Source organism: Dromiciops gliroides, chromosome 1, assembly GCF_019393635.1.
Source record: "Dromiciops gliroides isolate mDroGli1 chromosome 1, mDroGli1.pri, whole genome shotgun sequence".
In the NCBI taxonomy this organism is placed as follows: Eukaryota; Metazoa; Chordata; class Mammalia; order Microbiotheria; family Microbiotheriidae; genus Dromiciops; species Dromiciops gliroides.
In genome coordinates, this window is record NC_057861.1 from 143,632,119 (window position 1) to 143,646,337 (window position 14,219).

A 14,219-nucleotide genomic window follows, 5' to 3' on the forward strand; every position below is an offset into this window, starting at 1 on the left:
ACTTGATTCTTCTCAATAATACAATGGTCCAAGATAGTTCCAAAAGACTCATGATGGAAAATGCTCTCCAAATCCAGAAAAAAAAAGAACCGTTGAAACTGAATGCAGATCAAACCATGCTATTTCTATTGTTTCTGTTGTTTTTCCTTTTTGAGGTTTTTCCTTTTTGCTCTGATTCTTCTCTCATAACATGTCTAATATAGAAATATGCTTATTGTGATTGTACATATATCACCTATATCAGATTACTCACTGCCTTGGGGAGGGGGAGGGTGTGGTTAAGATTACTGGAATTTGGCAGACTGAGTGAGATGGGCCACACCTGGCCTGTCCTGAGTGACGTATGCTGCTGATGTCAGCAGGAGAAACCACTCTCCACAGGCAGTTTTGAAGGACCTCCCCTATTGGGGGAGGGAGAGTAAATACTCGCTGAGGGGAGCTCAGGCTCTTCCAGAGTAACTTTCTTTCCATGGTGCGAGCTGCAGCAGGAGCCAAGAAGAGGTTCTTTCTTAGCAGTTTTTGTCCTGCGGACCCTGGTCGCTTTCCATTGAAGCTATGGACCCCAGGTGGTGAAGTTAATATACGAACCCTGCTCTTTTGAATTAGCTGAACTGGAAGCAACTTTGGGGATTATATAGACTTTAGGTTAGAGTTAGGGGGATTATCCATATTTCTTTTTCCCTATTCCCTTGTCTTTGATTTTATTAATTTCACTTTTGCTGTTTATTTTATTCCCATTAATAAAACCTGATTTGTTTGTGGAAAAGAGGCTGTTAGGCTCCTTTCTTATTGGCCTGGGAGAAATATCTAAAAAGGCAGTTTGGAGGGGAGGGAGCTTTGGACCCAGAAGGCCCTCATTATTTCCGGGACTCCAGTACTACGGTGAGTCACTCAATTAACATGCCCTATATTAAATTTGGCCCCCACAAGGGAGGGAGAAAAATTTGAAGCTAGAAATATTATAAAAACAAATGTTGAAAACTATCTCTAAATGTAACTGGAAAATAATAAAATATTCATATAAAAAACAAAGAAACTTGAAGCCCCTCTACCCCAACTCCCTGCCCCCAGCCTGCCATCTGGGCCTCCTCACACCTCATCCACTTGTCAATCCCACAAGACAGACCACCTGCCCTCCTCACTAGCTGTTCCCCATTTCTGGAATTCACTCCTTTCTGAGACACCACAGAGATTCAGGGTGAGAGAAGCAGGGCTAAACTCCACCCAAAATGGAGGAGATGTTAGAGCCTAGCTGGCCCTAGCAAATAGTCCAACCAAGGAACCAAAACTGGACAGGTGGATAAATCAAGGAAAATACCATCCAAGTATCAAAAATGACTATAAATATAACACCATAACAAATGCAAGCAGAAAAAAAAGGATTTTCCAAAAGGATGACAAGAATACCTAGAACAAAAGAAGCAAGAGATCAAAAATGAAATAAAAGCTCTTGAGGAAAGAATTAGAAGGTACATAAGCAACTTAGAAGAGAAAATGTTAATGAGAGAAATGCAAATCAAAACAACAACCCAGAGGTTTCACCTCACACTCTACAAATTGGTAAAAACGATCCTAAAAATGACAATAAGTCAATATTGGAGGGACTGTGGAAAAAGAGGCACACACTGTGGTAGAACTATGAAATGATATACCTATTTTGGGAAGCAATTTAGAATTATGCGAATAAATTGGCTAAAATATCCATACCCTTTGAGAACCTGAGAGTCCATTATGGGGATTATATCCCTAAAGCAGCCAATGATAAGAAGAAAGCCTTCACACCTACAAAAATATTTATACCAGCACTTTTGGTGATAGCAAAGAATTGGAAACAAAGCAGATGCCCCTAAATTGGGGAATGGCTAAAGAAATTGTAGTAAGAAATGATATGCATGATTAGTATAGAAGAGCATGGAAATAGCTATATAAAGTGATGAAGAACTGAAGCAAAGATAGCCAAGAAAACAACCTACATGGTAAATACAATGTAAACAGAACAAAAACATAGCAAAAAAACAAAAGAAAAAGTAACAAAATAATAAAGACCAATCAAGCAGAACTTGAACAAAAAGATAAAACACCCCTAGCCCATGTCTTCTGTGAGAGGTCCTCAGGCATTACACACTGCACATTTTCAAACTTTTTCAATGTATCAATCAGTTGTACTGATCTTTTTTTTCTTTTAAAAAAAGGGGAAGGGGAAAAAGAGAAAGGATAATGAGAATAACTATGATGATGCAAGCAAGAGAAGGAACCTTATACAAGAAGTGGACTTCCTGAAAACTAAAAGAGACCAAAATAGCAAAGACTCCATGATAACAAGAAATTTTAGAACAAAATCAAAGGAATTAATAAATAGAAGAAAATCTAAAATAACTTATCAAAAATAACACATTTGGAAAACAGGTCAATCAGAGATAATCTAAAAATCATCTGACTTACTGAAAACCATAATTTCTTTTAAAAAAATCCTGGACATAGATAAGAAATTCTCAGATCTATTAGAATCAGAAGGCGATATTAAGACTCCAACAATGAAATGGAGAACTCCAGAAGGAAGCCCAAAGGAAAAGTAAATCCAGAGATGCCATGTCAAAGAAAAAATGCTGACCATACCCAGAAATAAGGCACTCAAATACAAAGAAACAAAATTCAGGATGACACAAGACCTTGAAACAATAAGCGATCTTAAGATACAATATTCCCAAGGGAAAAAGAGAGAAATTTACAACCAAGAATATCTTGCCCTACAAAGCTGAGGGTATCTTAGAGATAATCTCACTCCAAAAAGGTAATTAATTACCAAATTCAGAATTTTTCTCCCCTATGGCCCAGCCCTCTTTGACCCCTGCTGCATTTTACTATTCTTTAACCACTTTCTTTTTTTTTTCCTTTTTCCATATAAATATTTTATTATTTTCCAGTTACATTTAGAGATAGTTTTCAACATTTGTTTTTATAAGATTTCTAGTTTCAAATTTTTCTCCCTCCCTCCCCAAAACAGCAAGTAATATGATATAGGTTTTAACCCCTTTCTTAAAACTATTCTATTTTTTAAAATACTTTGTCATTCATCTTTTAAAATTTTATTATTTTATTCTAAACTTAAATATCAAAAAAGAACATTTCCATATCTCCATCTCATAGCACTTGGGGTTTTTTTTTCCTTTTACCGTTTTAAAGAGTTTTGTGGTAAAAAAAAAAAGTACAAAAGCAAGCTCAAGAGTGCAGTACGGTTTAGGCAATTTGTTATTTGTGTAATAGCTACCAAAACAATCAGGTAAAAATACAATTCAATCTAAATGGAAGTATACAACCAATACCTTGTTTTTGATATTGTAAAGATTTTTCATTTCCATTATGATGCTTTACTCCTCTCTCATCAGCAGCTCCAAAACCTGAAGATAAGGTCACATTGGTTGGCTGGTTTCTCATTTTCTTGGCATGCTTCTTTTCTCTTGCATTAGACATTTCTATAAAAAAAAGCATCCATATACTGTCATAAGACCTGGCAGTGAGACCTTACATCAAAAATCAACACATATTAGAATAATTTTACTTAGAATGATCCATAAAACTAGATTCGACAATACAAATATTATAATGAAAGATTAATAATTTATCCAAAGTGATGATAGAGAAAATGTTTAGGTTCTTAATACTTCTCTTTGCAAAACAGCAATATTGTACTTACTTAGTTCAATAAGGTTATTCAAAGAACTGGAACTTCCAGCAAAAGACTCCATATTATCCACATGCTATTGTTTGCAAAGTATAGTTATTAACTAAATGTTAACTATACTTAAATTATTAAATTTTCTTTATTATTATGAACTTGAACAAAGAACAAAAATGTTTACAATATGAATATTATGTATGAACAACTTTTTTTACTTTTAATTTTTTTTAAATAATAAGCATTTTAATTTATAGTTTTGAGTTCCAAATTCTATCCCTCCTTCCCTCCTTCCTCTCCCCATTTCCTGAGATGATAAGCAATCAGATATAGGTATTCCATATGCAATTATGTAAAACATTACCATGTTAGTAATTTTGTATAAGAAAACTTGGATAAAAAAAATAAAATGATAGAAAGTAAAAAAATAACATGCTTCATTCAGTCTGTGTTCACTCAATATCAATTCTCTCTGGAGGGGATAGTATGCTTCATCACTAGTCCTTTGGGATTGTCTTGGATTATTGTATTGCTAAGAATACTTAAGACATTCACAGTTCTTCATGGAACAATATTGCTGCCACTGTGCACAGCATTCTCTTGGTTCTGTTCACTTCACTATGTCAGTTCATATAAGTCTTTCCAGGCCTTTCTGAAAGCATCCTACTTGTCACTTCTTATATATTCCATCACCATCATATACCACAGCTTGTTTAAGCATTCCCTAATTGATGGACATTTCTTTGATTTCCAGTTCTTAGCCACCACAAAAAGAGCTGCTGTAAATATTTTTGTACAAATAGGTCTTTTTCTCTTCTGGGGAATGTCTTTGGGATATAAACCTAGCAGTGGTATTGTTGCATCAAAGGGTATGCACAGTTCTATAGCCCTTTGGGCATAGTTCCAAATTGCGCTCCAGAATGGTTAGATCAGTTTGAAATTCCAACAGTGGATTAGTGTCCCAGTTTTCCCACATCCCCTCCAACATCTGATATTTTCCTTTTGTTATATTTGCCACTATGATAAGTGAGGTGATATTTCAGAGATGTTTTAATTCACATTATATATTTTAATTCCCATTATTTTTTTTAAGTGTCTTAATGCTTTGTGAAATCAATTTTTTTCCTGGTATAATTATCACTGCTTTCCTCATTTTTCCCATGGTTTCCATGGAGACCACCTTATACACAAATCTCTTAGCTTTCAATTGTTTTCCTTTATAATGTTGTCTCCTTTACAATGTTGGGTTTTTTTTCTTTTTCTTTTTCTTTTTTTTTTTTGCAGGGCAATGAGGGTTAAGTGACTTGCCCAGGGTCACACAGCTAGTGTCAAGTATCTGAGGCTGGATTTAAACTCAGGTCCTTCTGAATTCAGGGCTGGTGCTTTATCCACTGCGCCACCTAGCTACTCCTACCTATAGTGTTGTTTTCCATGTACATCAATTGTTCTCCTAGTTCTACTAACTTCACTCATATCAATTCATCCAAATGCTTGTTTCTCTGAAAATCTTTTTTAAAAAATCATTTTGTTGGAGGGCAGATAGGTGGCGCAGTGGATAGAGAACCAGCCCTGGATTCAGGAAGACCTGAGTTCAAATTTGACCTCAAACACATGACACTTACTAGCTGTGTGACCCTGAACAAGTCACTTAACTCTCATTGCCCTGCCAAAAAAAAACCAAAAACATTTTGTGGGGGCAGCTAGGTAGCACAGTGGATAAAACACCAGCCCTGGATTCAGAAGGACCCGAGTTCAAATCTGGCTTCAGACACTTGACACTAGCTTTGTGACCCTGGGAAAGTCACTTGACCCTCATTGCCCTGCCCCCCCAAAAAAATCATTTTGTACAATACTAACATTCATATACTATAATTTGTTCAAACATCCCCCAACTAATGGGCACCCTCTTTGTTCCTGGTTCTTTGCTACAACAAAAAGCACTGCTACAAATATTTTTTCTGCAAAGGATCCTTTCCTTCTGATTTCTTTGGAGTACATACCTATATATAATATAGCAGTAGTGTTTGGGGGCATATAGGTTCAAAAATGTCTTTCCAGAATGGCCAAACCAATTCACAACTCCACCAACTCAGCACAATTCCTCCAACAATTGTCATTAACCATTTTTTTCATCGCTGTCAATCTGATTGATGGAAATGAGGCAGAATCTCAGAATTGTTTTAATCTGAATATTGTGAGAATATTATTACCAGAGGCCCCCTGCTGTGAGAGCATGGGTTGACCTTTCTAAGGTTCAGTGTCCCAAAGTTACCTCACATCAACTTGAGACCCCTCTCAACCAATCAGCTTGAGTACTGTGTGAGGCAGTTGGTTTTGTCAGTTGGTGGTGGGAAACTTGTGGAGTTGGCCACTTAACTAGGAGTGGTTGAGGCAGTTAGGGTTTTTCTATTCTTGTTCTCTCTTTGTTAACCTCTAATATATTTTAATAAATGTTTAATACCTAAACTGTTAAAATGTTGTCTTAGTTAGCTTTTCCCACAAGGAGACAGATAGGGTAACCATACACATTTACCCATCACAATTTCCTACTATTAGTGACGAAGTATTTTTTCATTTGATTGCTGACAGTTTGCATTTTTTTAAAATTCCATTTGAATGATTCGACCATTTATCTATTGGGGAATTGCTCTTATTTTTATATATTTGCATCAAATCCTTCTATAACATAAATGACCTTCATCAGAAAAATTAGATCCAGTTAACTTTTCTTCTAATCTAGTTGCACTGATTTTGTTTATGTAAATATTTTTCAATTTTATGCAATCAAAATTGTTGGGGGCAGCTAGGGGGTGCAGTAGATAAAGCACTGGTCCTGGATTCAGGAGTACCTGAGTTCGGGTCCGGCCTCAGACACTTGACACTTACTAGCTGTGTGACCCTGGGCAAGTCACTTAATCCCCATTGCCCTGAGGAAAAAAAAAATTGTTTATTCTATCTTCTCTATTCCCTTACTGAATCAAGAACTTTTCCCCTAACCATAGCTGTGAAAGTATTTCCTTTCCTCCTGACATGACTTTTCACATCTAGATTGTGTCCATTTGGAGATTATTGTGGTAAATGTGTAAAATGTTAGTCTAAACCTAATTTCTGCGAGACTGATTTTCTAGCAGTTTCTGTTGATTATCCCTGTAATTGAATGTTCTTGAATTTATTCATCAAATTCATCTATTCCATTGCTTTGGGGTTTTGTGTACATCATCTCTTCCAGGAATCAACTTGTCTATATTTTAATCTGCAACCAATCATTTTAATGATGACTTCTTTGTAGTCTATAATCTGAGATCTGGTACTCAACTCCCCCACAACCCTTCTTTCCTTCCCATTTTTTTCTATTATTCCCCTTGAGGTTCCTGGTTAATCCTGTAAGGTTAATTTTCATCTACTGTACATTCATTTTCTATCTACTGATTTATATATACTGTCTCTCCCATTAGAATGTAAACTCTGGGGGAAGCTTTTTATTTTTCTTTACATGTCCTAGGGCTTCAAAAAGGTACATAATGTTTAATAAATATTTACCAATTGGCTTTTTGTTTCTCCAGATTAATTTTAGTATTTTGTCAAGGTCTACAAAGTAATTACTTGGTAATATGATTGGTATAGTACTAAATCTATAAATTAATTTGGTTAGCAGTGCTGTTCTTATATTACCAATCAAATCATAAGCAGTTAATATCTCTAATTTTTAAGTCTTTTTATCGCAAAGTGTTTTGCAATTGTCTTCATATAATTCCCATGCAACTTAGTAGGTGGATTCCTAAATTTCATACATTCGAATTTTCCATCAGCTTCTGCCTGGTTTCCACTCCTCAAATATCATGCCTACCCCAAGATAAGGTCTCACCCGAAATCTCATTACCATGGAGATTAACTCAGTTTTGATATTCAGCAACTTCTCCACTGCCTTTCCCCTCTGACTGGAGGGCTAGAGGGCAGTGCAATAAATGCTTTCCACAGCCTTCCTTTATAAAGGGCTCAGAACTTTCCAGCTTACTCCTCGTTTTCCATCAGCTGAATCATGCCCCCATCCTGGCTTCTTTTTTGTATCCTCATGCGCTTGGAACAGTGCCAGGCATGTAGGAGGTACTTGTTTGATGGTGACATTCTGTAGTTATTCTGAAAGGAATTTCTCTTTCCATCTCTTCCTGTTGGGTTTAATTGGTCATACACTGAACGACTAATGATTTTTGTGGGCTTGTTTTATATCCTACCTCTATGTGTAAGTGATTAACTAAATTGTAGTTTAATCTTTAGGTTCTCTAAAATACATTATCTACAAAAAGCAATAATTCTGTTTCTTCTTTGACTATACATACTCTAAATTTTTTCTTGCTGACTCATTGCTTATAACTAGTTTTTGTAGAACTGTATCAAATAATAATGGTTACAATGGCGATCTTTGCTTCATTTGTGCTCTCACTGGAAATCACTAGTTAACCAATTACAGATAATGCTTGTTCTTTAGATAAGACCTGACTTGCTTTATTAAGAACGTCCCTTTATTATGAATGCTGTAAAAACCTTTATCCAAATCTATGTAATCATGAGATTTTCTTAGTTTTGTTGTAAATGTAGTCTATTATATTTATATTTTTCATAATGCTGAACCAACCTTTTGCATTTCCTGGTATAAATCCAAGGTGGTCCTAGTGTACAATCTTCTTAAATATTTTTCTGTAGGGGGCAGCTAGGTGGTGCAGTGGATAAAGCACCGGCCCTGGATTCAGGAGGACCTGAGTTCAAATCCAGCCTCAGACAAATGGCACTTACTAGCTGTGTGACCCTGGACAAGTCACTTAACCCCAATCGCGTCTCACACACACACACACACACACACACACACACACAAGAAAAAAGAAAAAGAAAACAATATTTTCCTGTAGCCTCTTTGCTAATATTTTACTCAAGATTTTTACAATGAAATTCACTAGGAATATTGGGCTATAATTTTCTTTCTCTGCTGTATCTCTCATTCAGATGTGAAAGAATTTAATAGGATCTCTTTCCTTATTTTTGCAAATGATTTATGTAACATTAGAATAATCTGTTCTTTGAATAAACATTAAGATTCACTTTTATGGATAGTACAATTTATTTTTATGAACTGGTTTAAATTCTCTACTTATTGTTCTACTAATTTGGGTATTTTATATTTCTATAAGCATTCACCCATTTATTAGTTCTGTTAGTATGCAATCAAGCAAAAATAATTTCTAATGTCCTTTATTTCTTCTTCATGACTAATTTTTCATTTTTTCCATATTCATGATTTGGTCTTCCACTCTTTTTAAAAAATAAAAATCAGAAAAAATTTTTTTAAAAAATAAACACCCCTGTGTGTAAACTGTAAAAAAAAAAATCAGATTAGCTAAGCTTATCTATTTGATTAGTTTTCTTTTTAAGCCACTTTCAAGTTTTATCAATAAATGGGTTTTTTCTTTCAATCTGTTTTTCTCTTTTTTGATTTGTAAAATTTAAATCAATACAATGGCTTTTTTCCTTTCAATTTTGCTTTTCTATTTTTTGATTTGTAAAATCTCCATTTTTGAGTTGAGTTTTATTTGTTGCTTTTCTAACTTTTTCAAGTTGTGTACATAATTCATTGATTTGTTCATGAATGTGACCCCATATGGGGTCGCGATTCACAGTTTAAGAAGTTTTACCCTAGGCACCACAGTCAATTTTTGTAAAGGTGCCATGTACAGCAAGATTCATGATCAATGATCACCAGAGACCGATCATATTTAACTTTTCTAAAATGTTATTCAGGTCCTTGACTTCTTTCTTATTTATCTTTTGGTTAAATCTGTTTAGGTATTTAGGGGCGGCTAGGTGACACAGTGGATAAAGCACCGGCCCTGGATTCAGGAGTACCTGAGTTTAAATCCGGCCTCAGACACTTAACACTTACTAGCTGTGTGACCCTGGGCAAGTCACTTAACCCCAATTGCCTCACTTAAAAAACAAAAACAAAAAAATCTGTTTAGGTATTTAAAAAAAGGTATGCTAAGGTTCCCTGTTACTCTTCTTGCTGATTATTCCTGTTATTCAATTAACTTTTCCTTCAAATATTTAGATGCTATTGCATTCAGAGCATATGTATAGTGATAAGATTTCTTTATCTATGGAACCTTTAAGTATAATATAGTTTCCCTATTTATCTCTTTTAACCATGCTAATTTTTACTATAACTTTTCACTTTGTTTTTTGTTTTTGTTTTTGCAGGTCAATGAAAGTTAAGTGACTTGCCCAGAGTCACACAGCTAGTAAGTGTCAAGTGTCTGAATCTGGATTTGAATTCAGGTCCTACTGAATCTAGGGCCAGTGCTTTATCCACTGCACCACCTAACTGCTCCTTACTATAATTTTTCTGAGGTGACTGCTACCCTTGCTTTTTAAAATTTACCTTAGCAAAATAAATTGTTCTGCCCCCTCATTTTTAACTCAGTATGAATCTTTATATTTCAAGTGTGTTTCCTGTTAATAATATATTGTTGATGACAGAAATGTATAACACATGAAATTACTTGCTGGCTTTGGGAGCGGGGAGGGAAGAGAGGGTGGGAGAAAAATTTGGAACTCAAAAAATATCTTTACATGTAACTGAGGAAAATTTAAAATTTTTTAAAATAATGTATTGTTGAATTCTGCTAACTACATTTAAAATTGACCTATTTATAGGCTGTGAAAAGGATTCCATTTACATAAATAATCAGGAAGAGGTAAAAATAGACTATTTCAATTCTTTATGTACAGTAAAAAGAGATTATTGGACTATTTTTGACTACTGAAATATAACTAAATTTTGATGTTATGAAACAAAAATGGAAGAATGGAAAATACTGATATTAGTGATAATAACAGTTCACATTTGTACACAATTTGATTTATTGTGAAACACTATATGTACATATGCATGTGTGTGTGTGTATATATATATGTAAAATCTGATTTAATTCTTACAACAGCCCTTTGATGCAACTGTTATTGTTCTATTCCTTTTACACATGAGCAAAGTTAGATGATTTGCTCAGAGTCACACTACTAGAGTCAGAAGTAGAATTTGAATCCAGGCCTTCCTGACCAATTCTAACACTCTATCCACTACATTATGCAGCTTTTCATGAAATTAAATTACACCGTCATGAAAAAGTAAACTTGGCTAGAATTTGTTTTATCTATGATAAAAAGCCACAGAAGCCACCTATCAAAAAATAAAAAAATAGTTGCCCAAAATTATAACCCCTATAAAAATGAATCCTAAATCCTTGCTGTTCACTTTATTCTGTTGGATGGGTCAGCCCAATTGTACTTCCAAGTAGTAACTTTAAAAATACTAGCGCATGGGGAAGCTAGGTGGCGCAGTAGATAGAGCACTGGCCCTGGATTCAAGAGGACCTGAGTTCAAATTCGACCTCAGACACTTACTAGCTGCATGACCCTGGGCAGTCACTTAATTCCAATTGCCTCATCCCGCCCCCCCCCCCAAAAAAAAAAAACCCTAGCCCAGCCTCCCTTTAAAATTAGACTAAAGGAAGCCAGGGAGCATTTGGATCTGTGTAGAGCATAGCTGGCTATGCACAGCTGAGGACTCGAGGGCACAATTGCAGACTGCTCTCCAGAATGGCTGCACAATTCAGAGCTCCACCAACAGTGCATCAGTCCCTTTTCCTTTCTAGTCAATCTAATGGGTGTGAAAGGAACAAGTGATTTGAAACATTTAGGAATTGCCTTGTTTAGCAGTTTTCAGAGGAAGAAATTCAAGCTATCTATAGTTATATGAAAAAAATGTTCTTAGTCACTAATAGAGAAATTCAATTTTAAAGAACTCTAGGGTACCACCTCACACTCATCAGATTGGCTAACACAACAGAAAAGGAAATGACAAATACTAGAGAGAAAGACAGAAAAGAGGGACAGTAATGCATTGTTGGTGGAGTTGTGAACTGGTCTAACAATTCTGCACAACAACTGGGGCTATAAAGTTTTGACCTTGCAATACCACTTATCCCTAAGAGATCAAAGAGAGGAAAAGGACCCATATGTACAAGAATATTCATAGCAGCTCTTTTTGTGGTGGCAAACTGGAAACTGAGGAGATACTCATCAATTGGGGGACAGCTGAACAAGTTGTGGTATATGATTGTAATGGAATACAATTGTGCTATTAAGAAATGATGAAAGGGATAGTTTCAGAAAAATCTGGGAAGATTTGCATGAACTGATGCAAAGTGAAGTCAGCAGAACAAGAACAATTTACAAAATAAAAGCAATATTGTAAAGATAATCATCTAAGAAAGACTTAGCAACTCAGATCAACACCAATGTGTTGTTCCATGATAGTTCCAAAGGACTCGTGATTAAAAAAAAAAAAAAGGCTATTTCCCCTCCACACACCCCCCCCACCAAAACTAGTAAATTCTTGAATAGATCGGAGCTCCCCCACCCTCATTTTTGGCATATAGCTAATGTGGAAGTTTGTTTTGCCATGTCTTCATGTTTGTAATGCATTTTGTATTTCTTTTTTTTTTTTAAATGAGGCAATTGGGGTTAAGTGACTTGTCCAGGGTCATACAGCTAGTAAGTGTTAAGTGCCTGAGGCTGGATTTGAACTCAGGTCCTCCTGAATCCAGGGCCAGCGCTCTATCCACTGGGCCACCTAGCTGCCCCACAGTTTGTATTTCTTGACTTCTCAATGGGTGGGAGAAAGAGAAAGAATCTGGAATTAAAAATATAATTGATTTTTAAAAAACTTGTTTATATTCTTTGCCCATTTTTTGAATAAGGAATGTTCTATAGCAGCTAGGTAGTAGGTAGAAAGCTAGTACTAGACACAGAACGACTTATGTTCTGACTAATATGAAAATGTTTTGCATGACTACACATGTATAACCTATAAAAAATTGCGTGCCTTCACAATGGAGGGAGGGGGAGCAAGAAAGGGAGAGAATTTGGAACTCAAAAGTTTTTTAAATTAATTTTTTAAATTGCTTTTACATGTAATTGGGGGAAAATAAAATACTAATTATTTCTTCTGTTTAAAAAAAAAAGACATGTTCAAATCTGGCTTTAGATACTTACTAGCTGCGTGACCCTGGACACCTCCTTAGCAGGCTTAGTTTTCTCATCTGTAAAATGGGAATAACAATAGAACCTAAGTCCCAGGATTGTTGTGAGGAATCAAATGAAATAATATTTTTTAAATGTTTTATAACCTTAAACATTATATAAATGCTAGCTTTTATGACTGATGTAGTTGGCTAGATATATATTACTGGAAACAGTTGGGGAGGACAGATGAACAATACCTGGGGATGGGGTTTGAGAAGCCATAAACTAGTTCAGTTTGAAGTAGAATCAATCAATCAATAAATATTTACTACATACCTACCATGTGGCACTGCTAAGTGCTAGGGACAGAAGGAGGCAGTCCCTGCCATCAAGCAGCTAGTGGGGGGAGGCAGATGTACAAACAAGCTATATACAGGATAAATAGGAAATAATCAGGAAAGGGAAGGCACTAGAATTAAGAGGGTTTGGGGAAGTAAGTGATGATGATAGTTTGGGGTAGAGGAGATTGAGCCAATAGAGAAGTGAGCAGTTTAGGTGATGAAGTTAGACCTAAGACTTGAGTTCAAATCCAGCCTCAGGCAATGACTAGCAGTGTGACTCAGGGATGTAGAAAGGATCAAAAGAGATCGTATTTGTAACGTGCTTAGCAAAGTGCCTGGCACATAATCAGGGCAATGTAGTTATTTATTATCGTTATTATGATTACTGAATCGGGGCAGGCTGAGGAATCTGAGGCGGTCTGGGAGCGGCTTCTGGTGAGCCCTGGAGTCTGAGGAGGAGGGGATACACAGACCTCAGATTAAGAGATGCAAGGGGCCTAGAAAGTCATCCAGTCCACCCTTCTCGTTCTACAGACCAGGCTGGGGCCCCCAGGACTTATGAGACGTTTTCGGGGTCACTTAAATGAGATCGGAACACACGATTGTAAAAATGAGCGAGGGGCACGTAGTAGGTGCCTAATAAATACTCCTTTCCCTCCTTTCTCCTCCCCTCCCCCAGGCAATCAGCTCCAGAGATGAGCAGGAAAGGCCGGTTAAGAGCCTCCATGCCCCGCGGCTCCGGGCCAGGGCCAGGGGAGAGGGTTGGGTCGGGGTCGCTAGGAGTCGGAGCGGGTTTGGGGCGAAGGACGCGGACAGCAGAGAGGGTTTGGGGGGCTGCGCAGCCCCAGCCTCTAGTCCAGGCGCCCGAGCTCTCTCCACTCCAGAACCTGAAGGGCCGCCCCCGCCCGCTCTTCCTCCTCGCTCTCCCTCGCGGGCTGTGGGTCCCAAGACCTACCTAGATCCTACGGTCCTGGAACAGTAAAAGATCCTTGGGCCCAAATGCAGTAAGTTCGATTCGCTCCAGCCGGCAGCTCCCCAGCAGCGTGCACTTCACTAAGAGGGAGAGCGCATGCGCCACCGGCAAACCGACTTCCTCGCGTGGCCCGGCATTCCCGGCGAGACTACAATTC

General features: G+C 36.9%; 1 protein-coding gene across 1 annotated transcript in view; it reads right to left on the reverse strand.

Annotated features, from left to right (window-relative positions):
• POP1 (POP1 homolog, ribonuclease P/MRP subunit) overlaps positions 1–14,151 on the reverse strand; it is a 39,112-nt gene extending 24,961 nt beyond the window's left edge. Inside the window, exons 1-3 of the mRNA XM_043979174.1 lie at positions 14,045–14,151; positions 12,779–12,825; positions 3,324–3,473 (exon numbers count right to left, since the gene is read on the reverse strand). Of these exons, the coding sequence (XP_043835109.1) occupies positions 3,324–3,471 (148 nt within the window). The 5' untranslated portion in view covers positions 3,472–3,473; positions 12,779–12,825; positions 14,045–14,151. The remainder of the gene's footprint in view (positions 1–3,323; positions 3,474–12,778; positions 12,826–14,044) is intronic.
• Positions 14,152–14,219: the final 68 nt, after the last annotated feature.